This window comes from Manacus candei, unplaced genomic scaffold (assembly GCF_025592945.1).
Source record: "Manacus candei isolate 608988 ecotype Guabito, Panama unplaced genomic scaffold, ASM2559294v1 h1tg000028l, whole genome shotgun sequence".
NCBI classification, from domain to species: domain Eukaryota; kingdom Metazoa; phylum Chordata; class Aves; order Passeriformes; family Pipridae; genus Manacus; species Manacus candei.
The window spans coordinates 27,179,053-27,195,865 of NW_026138076.1; the positions used below are offsets into that span (position 1 = coordinate 27,179,053).

At 39.4% G+C, this 16,813-nt stretch overlaps 1 protein-coding gene across 17 annotated transcripts in view; it reads right to left on the minus strand.

The window, feature by feature from the left end:
• The window catches only part of TRIM2 (tripartite motif containing 2), a 91,158-nt gene that overhangs the window by 23,767 nt on the left and 50,578 nt on the right, over positions 1–16,813 (minus strand). For all 17 annotated transcript variants that reach the window (XM_051790549.1, XM_051790544.1, XM_051790538.1 and 14 more), the window contains 4 exons: positions 14,542–14,779; positions 7,865–8,016; positions 7,049–7,229; positions 3,162–3,885 (listed from right to left, as the gene is read on the minus strand). In XM_051790549.1, coding sequence (XP_051646509.1) covers positions 3,162–3,885; positions 7,049–7,229; positions 7,865–8,016; positions 14,542–14,779 — 1,295 coding nt within the window. The remainder of the gene's footprint in view (positions 1–3,161; positions 3,886–7,048; positions 7,230–7,864; positions 8,017–14,541; positions 14,780–16,813) is intronic.

A 16,813-nucleotide genomic window follows, 5' to 3' on the forward strand; every position in this document is an offset into this window, starting at 1 on the left:
CCAAAGTGCTGTGCAGCCTTCCAGAAGGACCTCGACAGGCTTGAGAGATGGGGAGAGAGGAACCATCTGAAATTCAACAAAGGCAAATGCAGGGTCCTGCACCTGGGGAGGAATAACCCCAGGCACCAGTACAGGTTGGGGGCTGACCTGATGGAAAGCAGCTCTGCAGAGAAGGACCTGGGAATCCTGGTGAACAACAGGCTGTCCATGAGGTAGCAGTGTACTCTTATGGCCAAGAAGGCCAATGGTATGCTGGACTGCATTAGAAAGAGCACTGTCACCACTGTGAGGTGATCTTGCCAGTCTACTGAGCACCGGTGAGGCCACATCTGCAGTGCCATGTCCAGTACTCCTCAGTACAAGAGAAACATGGAGCTCCTGGAGCAGGTCCAGTAGAGGGCTGCAAGATGATTAAGGGACTAGACCATCCTTCTTATGAGGAAAGGCTTAAAGAGTTGGTCCTGTTCAACCTCAAGAAGAGACAACTGAGAGAGGACCTCATCAATGTCTATCAGTATCTGAAGGAAGGGTGTCAAGAGGATGGAGCCAGGCTCTTCTTGGTGGTGCCAAGCAACAGGACAAGAGGCAAAGGGCAGAAACTGATGCACAGGAATGCCTTATGCACCTGAACATGAGGAAGAACTTCTTTACTGTGCAGGTGACCAAGCACTGCAACAGGTTGCCCAGAGAGGTTATGCAGTCTCCCTCACTAGAGATATTCAAGAGCCATCTGGACACAATCCTGTGCCATGTGCTCTAGCATTACCCTGCTTCATCAGGGAGGTTGGACCAGATGACCCACTGTGGTCCCTTCCAACCTTCCCCCTTTTGTAATTCTGCAAAACACCTGATCAAGAATCCCTTTGCTCCCCCTAAGCCTACTTTCTAAACTGCACTAAAGCTATTATTACACAGGCCGTGTTTTTGAGTTTTTATGTGGAGTAGATTCACAGTAAGGCTCTTATTTGCCTTTAGCATTGATAACAGACCAGATGATGTTCACGCCTAGTAAGGAGGCTGACAGAAGGTACTGTTAAAGGCACTTCTTTTTTTTATACATTAAATGTACCAGCTAAACTTAGATGCTCAGTTACATGACTGAACAGACAAGTAAACACAGTCTGAGGAAAAGGAAAATGGTACTTTCTAGCAAAGGGCCAACTCTCCATCTGGCTGTATCTGATGCTAATCCCAACTATAAATGCATGAAGGGAAAAAAGCAGTTAAAGTGGGAAATAGCACCACTACTGCTAAACAGTGTCAAAGAACTCAGTCATGAAAAGTGCCAGAAGAGAAAAAGTACCAAAGTACACAGCACAGCAGAGCTAGAACACAAAATGGAATCCTGGACAGAGCAGCTGATGCCAACCATGTCTCTTAACCCTCCTTTGGAGGACATGGGAGAGATTTACCAGGGAAGGTGGAAGTGGCTGACACTGTGAACATCCCTCACCTCTGCTCAGCATGGGTCTAAGGCACAAAAGCAGGGTAATGAAGAAGAGACTTCCCTTTCACTTAGTGCTTCCTACCACTTGTAGAGGTAGCAAAAAACCACTGAGCAACAATTATTTTCTAGATATCATAAGAACATGCTTGTTTTCATTTGTATAGAATAAGGATATGCTGCACAGATATTGCATGGACACACCCTTAGAGATCGCATCTGTTTAAAAAAAGTAGGTTGAGGATATAAATTATTGAGACAGAAAAAGAGGATGCAAGAAATGCTCTGTTGTCGTAAATAATGAGTTACACAAATCTGTGAATGTGAAGTCAATAACATGACCTTAAAATGTCTGAAGAGAACCACATGCCACTTTAAAAGCCATGAATAGCACAGAATTGGCAGAAGATACAATGCACACTTCCCCATGAAGGAAATGTACTAATGCTGTGTTAATGCTATCTCTTGCTAATACTAGCAGGACAACAATCTCCTACTAGGAGCTGATCAATTTACTTGTGCATAAAAGCCCATATATCAGTGCACATACCATAGCATACTCCATATACTTGGATGACCAGAGAAATATTGCAGGGTGGTTCTCCAACACAGCTGTATGAGCTTCTGGCAGCCCCAATATAAGATTTATCTTGCCTAGTTTAAAATACAGATCCAGACTTGGCCAAGACCATCAGAGGAATTCAACAATGGGTTCAAAATAGAAATAGTTGTGTTGGAAAAGAGTGATAAACTTTACATTACCTCATCAACAAATGAACCAAACCTTTTCAAAGTGAGCTGAACCAAACGAACTCTTAAATCCATGAAGGAAATCCTTGTGAAAATGTCAGAAGTCTTACCTGTCTCAATAATTTTGCATATTGTGGAAGAGTATAAAACACTAGAGAATTACAGCTGCAATGGCTTGAGACCTTTCAGATGATGCATACATAAGCCCACAGAAGCCCAGAGGAACATCTCTATCTATGTAGCGTCATTGTGTGAAATGAGTGGCTGAAAGCTGAACGTGTAATAGGATGAAATATTACTCTCAGCTCAGATTTTCTAAAAAATAGCAATCCATATATCCCAAATGTCGGCACTCTGAGAGGTTTAATCAGGAAAAACTCTGAAACATGCATAGCTCTTGTTCTAATTATTTCATCTTCCTTTTTCAACTGGTGAAGAAAGGGAGGAGGTACAACTCAAAAATAAAGCACATGGTCATGACTGCATCCCAAGAGAAAATAAAGGGCACTGCACTTTTTGGAAAATGTTGAAGACTTCTAGAGTTTGTAGCATATTGGAGAAAATAGCTAAAAAATAAATCTAACAAAAAACACCACTACCAACAAAAGCCAAACCAGAACCATATCGCTATTTAGCCAGAAACTGCTCACTAGAAGCAAGGGATACAGAAGCAGAAATTACAAGCTGAAATTACTTTAATCCATACCAAAAGCTTTGTAATAAGAATATTACCAGTTTTTAAAATATCCCAAATCAAATGTATGCATTGCTAAATCCAAATCCCAATTAAATATTTGCTGCAAACATAATTCCAGAAGTGTGGGCTTTCAAAATTTACAAAAGTCAAGAGGTCTAAAGATATCATCAGGTTGCTCTACTTACACCTTTAACTTTACAATAATTTAACTTTTTCATCCAGTTTCCCTAAACTACTTTTAAGTACGTCACAGGCAGCAAAATCACCTACCTACTCTGAAGATCAAATCATCTTCAATGGGATTCTCTTTTCTTTTGCCAGTGCTGTACATGCTTGCAGGTCTTTTCACAGCTTTCTGCTTCACATGGCCACTGCCAGGAGATTTAACACGCCTCTTAACCCCTTCAGTGGTAGGGGACACATCTGCTGATCTGACCACTTTAAGTTTGAACGGGCTGCCCTTGATATGTTGATCATAAAGTCTCAGAGACAAAGTGAAGTCCCCTTCTTTCTGAACAGTATACAAAAATTCGTAAGTGCCATTTTTGTTGTCAAGTATTTCTCCATCTGCTACACTCCCATCAGGCGTGCTCAGTTCAGCAGTGAGGTAAGCATTCCCGGATTTACAGAGTTCCCCATCTTTGTCCTTGGTTGTGATGGTGACGGACATGGGCTGTCCAATCACCGTCTGCCTCAGTCCCTCGCCTGTGGCCACTGTTTCAGAGGCAACAGCATTGGTGGTTAAAATAGTACCCAGATTGTGAATGGACTTCTTCAGGCCTTCTGTTTCCACTATGAAGTCCAACTGATCATTTTCACGGGGCTGGAGTGGGAAGTCCCGCTCAGCCAGTTCATTCAGCTTGTCACTCATTTGCTTCTTCACCAGCAGCACTTCGGTTTCAGTGCCATGGTTGAGGGCTTGGGCTGTGAAGTTGCTGCAACTTTTAATGCTTTCTTGCCCTTCAAGTAAGGTATCCAGCTGTGTCTGGAGGACCTGTGTGCATTACCAAACACCAGATTAGCATCATGTTACAAGGACTGTCCTATGAAAATGTAGCATACTTTATATCTGAAGGCCTTTGTAGAACCAAATTTATAGTGCATTAATTTAGAGTTTAATTTGAACTTCTTAGAAAAAGTACCCAGTAATCCCCAACACATATTTAGAATATAATGCTGCAATACAAAAAATGTACCCTGGTTTGGGTCTTCAGGGCTTCACAGATCCACTGCCACACTAGACTGAATTATTGTCCCACCTGTCTTGTCTCTTCTTTTTTTTTAAGAAAAAAACCCCAACAACAAATCTAAAAGCTTGAACCTGCTCCATCTAACTTTCAGCAGTCACAGTTAATGAGATAGTTATAGACAATTGAGCTGTGTGCACAAAGGCAGAGATATTTTGGATTCATCAGGCCCATTAATAAGACAGGCTGAAAGAAACTTCTTGAAACCATTTCTTCAGAGCTGAAGGAAACTGTGAGTTACTCTTCTATGGAGATGGACAAGAAGGCCTGTATGTACATCCATCCTGAGGAAAAGTGTGACTCGTGGACTAAATAAGTGAAGAAAGGAAAATTCTCCCCAGTAGAAGCAGGGAAGTTGGTTCCCTAGTTCCAGCAGGCTGGAAAGTAAAACATACAGAATGGGTTGTGGATATTGGAAAGAGCTGGATTGAATAGCCTGAAATTTTGGTGGTCAGCAAATAGTTACTCTATATTTAAGACTATGAAGGAGTTTCTTTTATAGGGTTAATTTTGGCCCTCGGTCTAAAATCCTTAAAACAGTATTGACAGTATTGTTAGGTGTGGGCTGGGAACAAGGCTAACCTTTTTTTTTTTTAAACCATTCTTGCAATGATTTGGAAAAAGGATCCCTGAATTATAACAACCTAGCAGAAAAATTCCTGACAGTCAAGAAAACATTCCAGCTGCCCCCCACACTCTCCACTGATAAAATACTCTAAAGTACCCAGTCACACACATGGTATGTTTTTCCTACAGAGAACTATGGCACAGACATTATTGTGGATTAGAGAGGAGTTTTTTTTGACCATGAATGTAAAGGAAATATTTTTGAAATATTTCAATTGATTTTAAAGTAAACTTAGAGACTGGGTGTATTTATTGTTATGAAACACTTTTCCCTTGCTGAGACACACTATGTAATCATACTGCATGATAAGGGCACTTTTTCCTAAGTTTTACAAAGCTTTCAGCTTTTCATCCACTGGAGAAAATCCAAGATCATGTGTTATTGATATGGAAAAGTGATAACAACACAAAATGTTTTGCAATCAAAACAGAATGAACAAATGTCAAGACTACACTGAAATTTCAAGTTATCTGTTTTTCTAGGCATCCATAAACCTCTCAGGATTCAATACAAGGCATTTGTAATCTGCTTTGTCTTTATTCAAGGACATAAGTAGTTAAAGAGAGTGCATAGTTAATAATTTCCCAATATGACAAAACCCCATATGCTTGGGATAAGAAATCACAAACTTATGAGAAAGACAACTTGCAGCTATGTTTTAAAACCAATATTTTCTCAAGATAGTTTTCTTTCATTACAAAGATTGAAAATATTAAATCTTAACATAAATACTATTTAAAATGTACTTTGAGTATTTTACACGAGGCCTCTTTCAGTCCATTGGAAACTGAACCGCCAACTTTCTTTTAGTAAAGTGCCAATCTTTCATTTTTCATTTTTGAAAAGTATGATCAAAATGATTGAAGATTTGGGTTTGAATTATTTTGCGGGACTACTATTCCTTCAAAAGTAAAATCCAATTTCAACTGCTTTTTTTAAATATAAAGAGGGGAGATGCCTCTTTTACTGCTTATGTGCAACTTTGCAAAAATTAGATTCTCTAATGTTCAAAATAGTTACTAAACTATTTTAAATCCCTTTCAGCAACAATAAGATAATTTAACATCATATTCTATCTAGTGTAAACTTTGTACACATCCAATGTGTATTTGTTTGCTAAGAAAGTACGTTTGTGTGATATCTTGAATACATTTAGATGAACCTGGGATCTGAGTCCAAATTATTGATGCTAAAACTTCTCAGTTGCTGCTTAGCTCTGGAGATGACTAACTTCTGTGCCCCAGTGGTCTTGGGCTCCCTCTGTTTCTGAAAGTACACATCTTGTACGCATGTTAGAATTCCTCCATTTTCACAGGTTTAGCAGTTCAAGACCTTCCTAATGATCAAGCCTATTCCAGATCCAGGAATGCAACATTCCTCCACTTCAGACATCTGGAGATGGTCAAGCTGCTCAGCAATGGCAGAGAATGACCAAAGATGCCAATACTATCAGGCACTCTTGAAACTCCAGTTGTTGATGTTATTTTCTTTTCAAGACTACTTTGAGGGAAGAAATTTTTCTTTTATATAAAACAGACAACTGATGCCCAGGAAGACAAGGACTAAATAATTTCATTTTCCTGATTCAGACTTAATAATCCTCAACAAAAACCCTACCTACCAGGCTACAGGTTTCTTTTTGTAAAAATGTACAGGTTTCTGTTTTCCTCCTCTGCAGCTTAGTCTACAATACAGGTGGTAAACCCCAAAATTCAATCATCCAGATAGGAAGTAAAAGTATGAATATAGCTCTGTAATCTATTGCTCTCAGCATTCCCCTGAGAAAGTGAGATGTCCCTCCAATCTTAATGTGTTCCAACTGATGACATCTAACATGCAATATGTTACCAAGTACTGGAAAGGAAAGCAGTGCTTTGAAGCATAACAGGAAGCCCTACTCAGTTATTCAGGACAAATTGTTTGGCCTGTATCTTCATGGAGGGGTTCATACGATTGTAGCCCAAGAATTCAGACTTTCCTTTGGTGTTCCCTTACTGTCATTTGCACATCAGCATGTTGGCTTTAAGTAGAGGCCTGCTTAGTGTGTTGGCCATTTTAGATCCTCCTCACACACCATTCACAAAGGGCTATCTGCCCAGGCAGAGTCTGTATTCCACTTATAAGGCTGAGCACCAACAAGCGAGGTTCTGCAGCACTTGATTTCCCAAAAAAGTTATTCTCTGGATCTCAGACACAATTTGTCAAAGTGGCATCCTGCATCGTTTGTAAAAACTGGATGATTAAATTAACAGCTTTTCACTGAAACAAAACATGCATCTTACTTTGTGTTTAAGGCCATAATTCACTTCCAGTTCCATGAGCAGCACGCTCTTTCGCACATTTAAAGTCTTCTGGAGTTCATCAAAAGTGGAATGAATGTCATCTACAATGCTAGCCTTTTGGTTGGTTAACTGGTGTATGATTTCAGATATAAAATGAAGTGCTGAGTCGATCTCTGGAAGCCTGAGGGAGGAATTACATTACAAAGATTGCTGTTTCAAAAGTCATTAAACATTGGCCCTTGCCCTGGTATCTTTTAATGAAACTCTCTAATCAGCAGGCTGTCTTTAAACTCAGTCATTTCCCAGAAGTAAGTTCATTTCTTTTATAACCACATAGTGGGTGTGGTCTCATAAAATAATCCCTCCCTTATGCAAATCTATTAGACTTTAGGCACTACCAACAATGAAACCTTGGATCCTCCAACCTTTATGCTACATGATATCTACTCCAGAAGATATAACTAGATCTACCTCACCTTTTCATGTTTTTTTTAGCCTTTTTGGCACCATAGTGTTTGTACTAGTCTTTTTAGCAACCAGTATTATTTATTTAGCAATCATTAAATTCATAACTGGATCGTAGTTTTCTCCTTAACATTTTATGCCCCTTCTTTGGAGGACACTTGCATTTCTAATGGCCTCTGTTTTGCAAAAGACACATAGGAATCTTTTGCTCTTTTCTCTAACATCACACTCAATGGATTTTTTTTATGCTAGCCTCACTATGGCACTAGCACACTAAAACATCTACCCAAGTTAACACAGGAAGCCAGAGATAGAACTGAAAATGGAAAATAATCAGTGGAGTCTCCCCACCTTTTGTTGACAGCATCCAACTGGACTTGGAGGGAAGCCTTGTGTTGCTCTACCACATCCTTGAGCGGTACTGTGGGATGCTCTGCGTGTTCTCCCTCTGTGCACTCCCGGCACATAGCTGTCTCACAGGACTGGCAGTAGAACTCCATCACCTGGAAAAGTGCACAACTCTACATTCAAACATGGCAGCAGCAGCACAATTCAAAGCACATCTTACTGGGTCTTGAACTCCTGTTATTATCCAACCTCTGAGACAAAGCTTCTCTTTTTTTAGACACTAAAACTTTACTGCCTAAAAGATGGTTGTTATTCTTACATATTTCATATTAAAATGCTGGTTTAAATGAATTTTATTCTACCAGAACAGCAGCCTGTGAACAATGCTGGACTTCAGTGCTGGTCCTAACATCATCTTTATACTGTGTAATAGTAAGTTTTGGTGTCTGTCTTAAGTACTCTGTGAAACAACTCAAAAAAGCAGGGCATTCAAGTACCCTCACTAACTTGATCCTTAGTCTTCCCAGAGGTTCTGCCAAAGGAAGTGTAAACTTAGGCTGTTTTTTGTAATAGAACCTCTGGTGGAACATAAACTTGATGGGACTCACCAAACAGCATGTTTATTTGCTAGAGGAAAAGCACCCTAAGTGAACTAACCTGCTGCAGGGGAAAATCTCCATATCCCTTACTAATCCCTTAAAACCATCAAAACTTCATATCTGAGATTATAATAGGAATGCTGATCTACACTTGAAAGAGGAGGAGATTGTTTGAACCTGTTATGTTCTCAGTAAGATGCTGTCTAGAGATAAAAATAGATCTTTACATGTAATAGATACCCCAAATTCTGAATATATTCATGAAGGGAAAGGAGAGAAATGCTGTGCCCAAAATCATAAGTTAGTCAAAATAATGCACATATATGCAAATGCAGCATGAGACTTCCTTTTACAGCTAGGAAGTCCTTGGGCACAAAGCATTTTAGGCTTATTAAAAGGATACAAAGAAGCCTGTAGTATATGCTTCAAAGGAAGACCTTGGCAGCTCTTTTGCATTCAGAACACAGCATGAGAATCTTGAATAATTTGGCTGGTGCTCTTCTAGCACTCAGATATCTCACACAAGAGGGTTGTGCTGGAGATGTTGGTTGACAGTGAGGTGGTTGTGTAGAATCAGCTGTTTACAGGTGAGCAGAGGAAACTGTAACAGTACCATGCAAAGTAGCTGGCTGCTCCAAGGCATCTTGAGAATTAAGGAGGGGGAAGCAAGAACCATGATTTGCACGTGGCTATTAGCATTAATAGGGATTTGCCTCTGATAAGCTCCTTTTGGTCTTATTCCCATTCTTCCCTCTTATCTCAATTCACAAGATATGGGATTCACATGCAATGAGGGTTTAGTCATTTGTCGGCCATTTGTGTAAGCCCCTTCAGAGAAAAGTTAAAAGTTGCTCCAAAGAACCTGTGTAACATCAAATATATCAGCAAGGGGGGGGAAAAAAAAGTAGACCTTTTAAACAATTACAATCCTCATCAACACTACTCTAGTCACTGTGAATTTAGCAGTTTCATGGTAATAGATCCCCCGAGGCCTGGTAGTTACTTTGGTAGGCACTATGATGTGATGCATTCTTACAGTGCATAGAGGAAATTAGTTAAGCAGAGTTTAGGATTTAAATTCTTTTCAAAGGCTTCAAGAACTTGCAAGCAGAAACAACCAAAAGGAAGAATATTTTCTTAGGAAACTCTGAAGTCTTTTTATACAGACAAAAAAATTTCATTTATTTTGAATGAGTGTCCAACTGTGTTCATCTTTCTGCCTCCTCATAATACAATGCTTAGGCTCAGGATATTTTAACAAGCCCTTTATTTATTCAATATTTTTATCTTTGGATACAGTGATTAGAATAATTTAATATTTCTGTTTCCTACTGAACACCCTATAATAAACATCATTATTATGCAGCCACATATATCACGAAGAAAGCATTTCATTAGCATATTGAAGTTTAGCCCAAACAACTTTCTTCCTCTTTATTCATGCACCAGAGAAACACATATGGTAATACAGTAACATGAATGGTAATAGCAAGCAGACCACAAAGACCTAATGTGTATGTCTGCACAGAAATAGTTGTCAAATTTAAAATGTTTTGAGAGAGTTTTCATTTCCCACTATATTTTTTTGATTGTGCCATAGCTGAAGGAGAAGGAAAACCTAATATTAATACAATTCAGGCTTCAAGTGTCTAGATAAGTTGATTTGCTAAGTTTTTTTCTAGCATTTCTTAATCTGGTAAGACTAATGTCTAACTACAGACAGACATGTATTGCTGGCTTTTCATCTCTCCCCTCCATGCCCAACATGGGTATCACAGTTTGTGACATTCCCAGAAAGCTTTTCATTATAACAGGTTTGCTTTACGAAATAACTCAAAAAATGACATTTGGCTGAACCTCTCCTTTCCAAATTGAAGAGAGCTCTTGGTCAGGATATACTATGGCATCCAATACCAGCTTCAGCTGTATTTTCACTGAATTTAATGAGAACATTCCCATCAGCTGTAAAGACGTGACTGGTTCTGAAATCCCATCCACTAACTCCCACCTTAAACCAGACCAGCATATTTCAGCACAATGATGTAACTGGAGACCCATGCATATCTTCACTACAGTAATTAAAATGAATTTACAGAAACTTTTAAATTTGCATAATCAAGGATGCAAGTACTTCTGAATTAGATTACACGAAGTCAAGACACACTAATTCCAGCTCTTCAAAGTTCAGGTCTTGAGGAAAAGGCTCTCACCAATCACAAGCCCCACTTCTCTAAAATCACATTGCTCATCCTGTGCTTTCTATTTGTTTGAATTAAAAGAGCAGCCTAGAGAAAAAGGCTCTGTGCTTCCCACCTTCCTCATCTCACACACACATGCTTAATTCCTCTGTCCCAGGGCTAGCATGTACCTTAGCTTTTAGAAAAATATAAGTTTGAATCATCTGAGGGTACATTTGAGATATCTGATAAAATTTAGAAAAGCTCTGCCTAGTCATAGCTTTTGCCTTACCCATACTGTAAACTTGAAAACTTTAAGCAAATTTTTAGAATATTTTTGTAAGACTGTCATGACTTAAACAATATGCTTACATAGAAGTGAACCACCCAAACCCCTTGTATGACTTTCCAATTCAGATATGATTGTATCGGTCACACTATTGCTTCCTACCTATATTAAATGTTCCCTGTGAGGCAGAACAAAATTTTGCCAGCATTGAGCTCAGTTTATTAGTTCTAATGCTCATTAAGAGTCTAACCCTGTTATTCTGCATTTTTTATTTAGCCTCAATGACACACTGAATATTGAAGAGTACAGAATAGAATTAGATTACAGTTTAATGGGATACACGAGTAAGTGACATGGTGGGAAGTACAGAGGTGAGGAGAAAAAACAAGGGTTTAAAAGGTATGGTATGAAGTCACTTCATCGGAATATCAAGGATAGGTGCTTTTTTATTTTTCCAAGAGAAGCATACAGGTAGTAAGCAACACCTGCACAAATTCAGGAAGTGTTTTTTAAACAAAATCTTATACCTGTCAAGTTGCCAAGCTATACTGTGATCTTTTGAGAAAAAGCTAGTCAGAGCTAAGGCATGCTCTCTTGCTACAATATTGTGTATCCTCTCTTCTTACACTCCATAGACAGAAAATACATTGCCCCTGTAAAAGCATGGATCCTCAACTCTGGGCTGGTTTTCACTTCAAATTCAAATAAAACCCAAGCAGGGACTTTTCAGGATGGGTGACTGCAAAGAGTCCACACCACACATTACATACTATGAAGTAATGGAACTAGAATTTCATAGCCTTCCCTGTCCTGGCTGCTGTAGCTGCCCCTAAATGATCATGGATCAATGTTAGGATCCAGGATGCTTATACACAACAAGAGCTGCACATGTTTAGCAGCTGAGAATAAAGCCAATCTTATTTTAATGTGTAGGTAGAAGGCAAAAATCTTCTGGTAGGTTCAAAAGTTCCACATGTGCCCTATTACCCCGACTTAGAAGAACATACATTTGTGCTCTGTGTTGGGTCAATATGAGGAAGCATTTGTTTATATTTCAAGCACAGGAAACCATCTCTCACGTTAAGATACTGCAAGCTAAGTTTCATTTTTCATAAGAACACACAGAACAAAGATTCCACAATGGAGGATGAGAGGATGTGCACAGAAGGAATAGAATACACACATATATGGAAAATATGGGTGACGGGAATAAGAGACCAACTGAAAGGGAACATATCTAACCTACATGGCCTGAGGAAGGCTAAATTACAAGCAGACAGGTAAGTTAATAAGAAAATATCTGTGCATCAGTTTCTATGTGATTTTAATCAAAGAGGTTTAAATCCAGCATGGCTCAAATGACTGAAAAAACTTGATTAAACAGAAACTTATTTCCAAGCTAATACGAAGAAAATCTGGTAATATTTAAAAGAAATATACTTCATGCAAATGGTAAAAATACAATGGGTCTGACCCTACCGCAAGCAATATGTAGAAATTAATGGAGGGAGGATTCAATGCATAATGACTGCTGGTTCTGCGAAGGCATTCTCCAGCTACCAGCTCAATCCTCTTTCACTTCCTAAATCCCCCTGAAAAGCTACTAGCAGCCAGGCATTTAGAATCACAGAATCATAGAATACTCTAAGATGGAAGGGACCAACAAGGACCATTGAAGTCCAACTCCTGGGCCTGCACAGGACAGCCCCAGGAATCACACCACATGCCTGACAGCATTGTTCAAACGCTTCTTGAATTCTGTCAGGCTTGGTGCTGTGACCGCTTCCCCGGGGGAACTTGTTCCAGTGCCCAACCACCCTCAGTGTGAAGAACCATTTCCTAATAGCTAACTTACTTGCCATGCAGTGCCCTCATGTTCTGTACCTATGAAGCCATCAAAATCCGTTCCTCAGTGATGCCTAAGGTGCCCAGCACCTTGGCCTCTGCACCCTGCCCTTCAGCCAGACCCATCTGGCCAGCCTCAAGCAGCTCTCCCCAAAGCTTACCTCAGCTCCTCCCATCACAAGGATTAATGTGTGCCATTTAGCTTTTCATTTCCTAATTCCACAAAACTTTAAATTGGAGTAATCCTCAGCCTATCCCCAGCTCCTATCTCCCAGATACTTACTGAAGCGAGAAGATATTCCCATCACACATTATTAGCATCCTAAAAGGCATGCTGTGCTTCAAGGCAAGCCAAGTCAGTTTGGTTTAGAGGACTTACAAATCCCCCTTTCCTTAAGAAAGGAGTTCTCAAGAGGTATAAGGTGGCATATTTTTAATTGTAGGCAAACCATTTCTTTCTAAGTGCACCTTAAGAATAATCAGCTGATAATTTAAAATGCAAAACAAGCAACACCTTCATTTTGATTTTTCTTCTGCATTTCACAATCAGATGGCTCCTATCACAGTGGCTATGTCAAAAAAGAACTATGATTCACTTTAAAGAGAGGAAATAGAATGCAAATAAAAACTAGGCATTTATTAATCAGTAACCACTACACAAACACAGGTATAGTACACATTAAAAAAGTTACACCAGTTATTCATTAACCAGAGTGTACAGCAAATCAGTTCTACAAGTCCACCTAATTCCCACAGGTCAGCAAAGGAGAGGAAACTGAGCTATTCCTCTGTTACAGTAATCGTTACCTATCAGCCAAATTATTCCTATACAATATACATACACTGAGTATCAAATAAAACAGTCCCCAGAAAGTTGTCTTAAACTACTGGTACATATTTCTTAACTTGCATAGAAGTACAGCAGTCAGTATGCAACACAGCATTGCTGAGCTTTGTAATGTGGTTTACTTACATGTTTGCATAAGCCTAGCTATAAATCAGGAGCTCATATGCCTATCATGAAGTCACACAGGTTAACACTGAAAATTGTGAAGTAAGCAGAGTTAGAGCTGTTCTGGCATCAATCTGTGAACACTTACTCAGTTGGGGGTACTTGCCAATGAATTCACTGATATGATTTGAGGATGTATGTGGGGACATGTTGGGTTAAAAGAGTAGGTGAAGGGAAAAAAAGGCAGCCTCAAAAAACTAATACGCGAGATGCACAAAACACTGCAGATAAATAGAAGCTCTCCGTTACTAGCCTGTGCTGACCCAAAGCGTCCTCAGCTAGAGATCACTCTTATTTGGCTCCATGTTAATATGTTCACATACCTTTTGGTACTGCCTAAATGTGCAGGTGAGTTAAGCTTGTAAATTCCCTGTCACATATTGTCTAAGCAAACACACAGGTTCCCACAGCAATATTTGATGCTACAAGCAAGAGAGCTAGGGAAACCCAACCCAAAGAGGTAAAGGCACAAGGTTCAGTGCTTGCAGGACAACAGTTGTTACCAAATGTGCTAAAAAACAGTATCATCCCAGATGACTGGGAGGATGCAATAATATCCTGACTACTCTAAGACACTCCACTAAGAACATCTGTGTTAATTTGAAAAATCACTTGTCTTTTGTTGACGTATCATAAAATCAAAGAATTAGTGTGATTCCACTTCCCCTGCTATCTTTTTAGAACAAAATATCCATGGAACCCAGACAAATCAGCACACATCAATACCTGTACATATCACAGGAGGTCGTCTCACTTACATTTCCATCATGATTGGGGCAGGAGAGTGGTTTGCCTGCAGCAACAGCAGTGACAGTCTCCAAGATGGAGGACTCCTCAATGCTGTTGTCCGGCGTTCGTTGCAGGACATCCATCAGGTTGGTAATAAAGAAGTTGTTCTGGAGTGCAGAAACCCCTTTCTCTGGCAGAATGGAGGTCTGGCGGCACACGGGGCAAGAAAGGGTTAAGCTATGGGCTGGAATGTAATTCTGTAAACACCTATGGGAAAGGGAGGTGGAAGGGGAGAGAAAGAAAAAGTATCATCAGAGAGGAAAAAGAACACTTCCTTCAGTTAAAGAACTAGTTTAAAATAGTGCTACCCCTAATTATAAAAGGAAAGGTACATCTACAGGCTTCAGAAGTAAAAGTGGTTATGGGGAATATTGTTTTTCCTCTAAACCTTTTTTCCTCTGCCACATGAAAAAAGTTCAATAAGCTGATATTATTCCAAGAGTTAAATGCCTTTTTTAGAGATTTTTGTGCAGTTGATTCATGCTGCCAGACATCTACAGCATCCTGCTCACAGGACAGTAAAAATTATGAACTATCAGATAAAGTTTGACAGACATGAAGTTGCATCAAGTATTTGAGCCTGTGTCTTTGACTAACCAGTGTTTGATCCTTGTCTTTTCAACAGAATCTCCTTTATTAACTTGTATTTGTGGGTTTAGTATTTCAGAGGTAAAACATGGTCCCAATGAAAACAAGGGACATTTTTTCATTTATTTCAATTAGGAAAGTTATTTGGCAGCTAGCCAGAACCAACACAGCTTTCTTTACTACATAGGGAAGTACATCCTAGGTTATCACTGTTTATGTTAAGAGGAGTTTCGGAGGAGATTTTTGTTTGTGTTCAATTGGGAGGAGGTGGGACTCGTGTCGGGATTTTTTTGAAAAAATAAATTTCACAGAATATAAATCTGACACAAAAGTTCTGTGATCAACAATATGCAGCAGATTGGCCTAGGTGACAGTTAATGCCACTTTTTGGGCCTTGAAAATGAACTTAACACCTGCTGGGCATGCAACATATAGTTGCAATATACTCTATTCGGTATAGTCCTATTAGCAGAGGAAGCTTTGCAGAATGCAGTTCTCAAGGGAAGCAGTGCTACACAAAATTTCTCATGAGATGCCGAGAGAGTGTGACCTCACACAGCTCCACAGCTCTTATCCATTTCCAAGGACTTCAGTTGCACTACTCTTCATCTTCCTTGGCAGCTCTCCTCCTGACCCCCTGGTAAAGGCTCTGTGAAAGGAGAGCTTAGGCTTTGCACCTCAGCAGTACCCTGGAAGAGTTCTTCCAGCCTCTCTCCATAACCAGATCAACATAAGAGGATTATGGTGAAAACCAGAAGCTGACCTTAGGTTTCACACATGAACTGAAGTCAGGAAACTTAACACATGATGGTGAAAATCTTGTCTCCAATAACTTCAGCAAGGGTTTCACTGCTGCCTTCTGTAATGCCAGGATATCCTACTCTTCTATAAAAGACCAGTTCATCTGACACACTCAGATATCCACAGTTTTTCTTGCACCCTGTGCAAAGTTAGATATTCACACCACAATTCTAACTAAGAGGTGAAAATCTCCTAAATTAAATAAGTGTTCACACCACATACCATTTATTAAAATTCTCCTGCCATTCAATATATAATCCACAGAGAGTTGCATCTCATCATCAGATAAAGAACTCTAACCACTAATTCTTCAGGATAACTTTTCTGCAGATGCTGTATTTTCCCCACCATTTGATGGATAATACAACACTGAAGCATCATTATACATATTCAGTTCATTCAGCTGAACACAGTAAAAGGCAGGTTGCTGTTTTATCACATCTCTTTTCATAGAGTTTTTCCACTTCAGTCAACCAAGCTGCAGAATAATGAAGACATTTAATCATAGGTTATTAATAATGTATATATCATGTCTAAGGCTTGGACATTAAAGGATCGGATAATTATTTCTTGGCTTAGTAAATCAACAAAGAACGTTCTTTATTGTTTCCAATTATAAGCTAATCGGGATAAATATGAGACCATTAACTTGAGGTCCAAATTCTGGCTGTCATCACCTTTCACATTGTTGTAACTGTATTCATTAGTTTAATTGGATTTACTTTTTGTTTACTCTTGCATAAAAGGATTGTATTCCAAATATTTCACCGCTGTCTCTTCTTCCTGCCTGATACAAATTTCTTTTCCTACAGCCCTGCTTCTCCAGCCTTCCCAGACTTTATCATGCCTTAA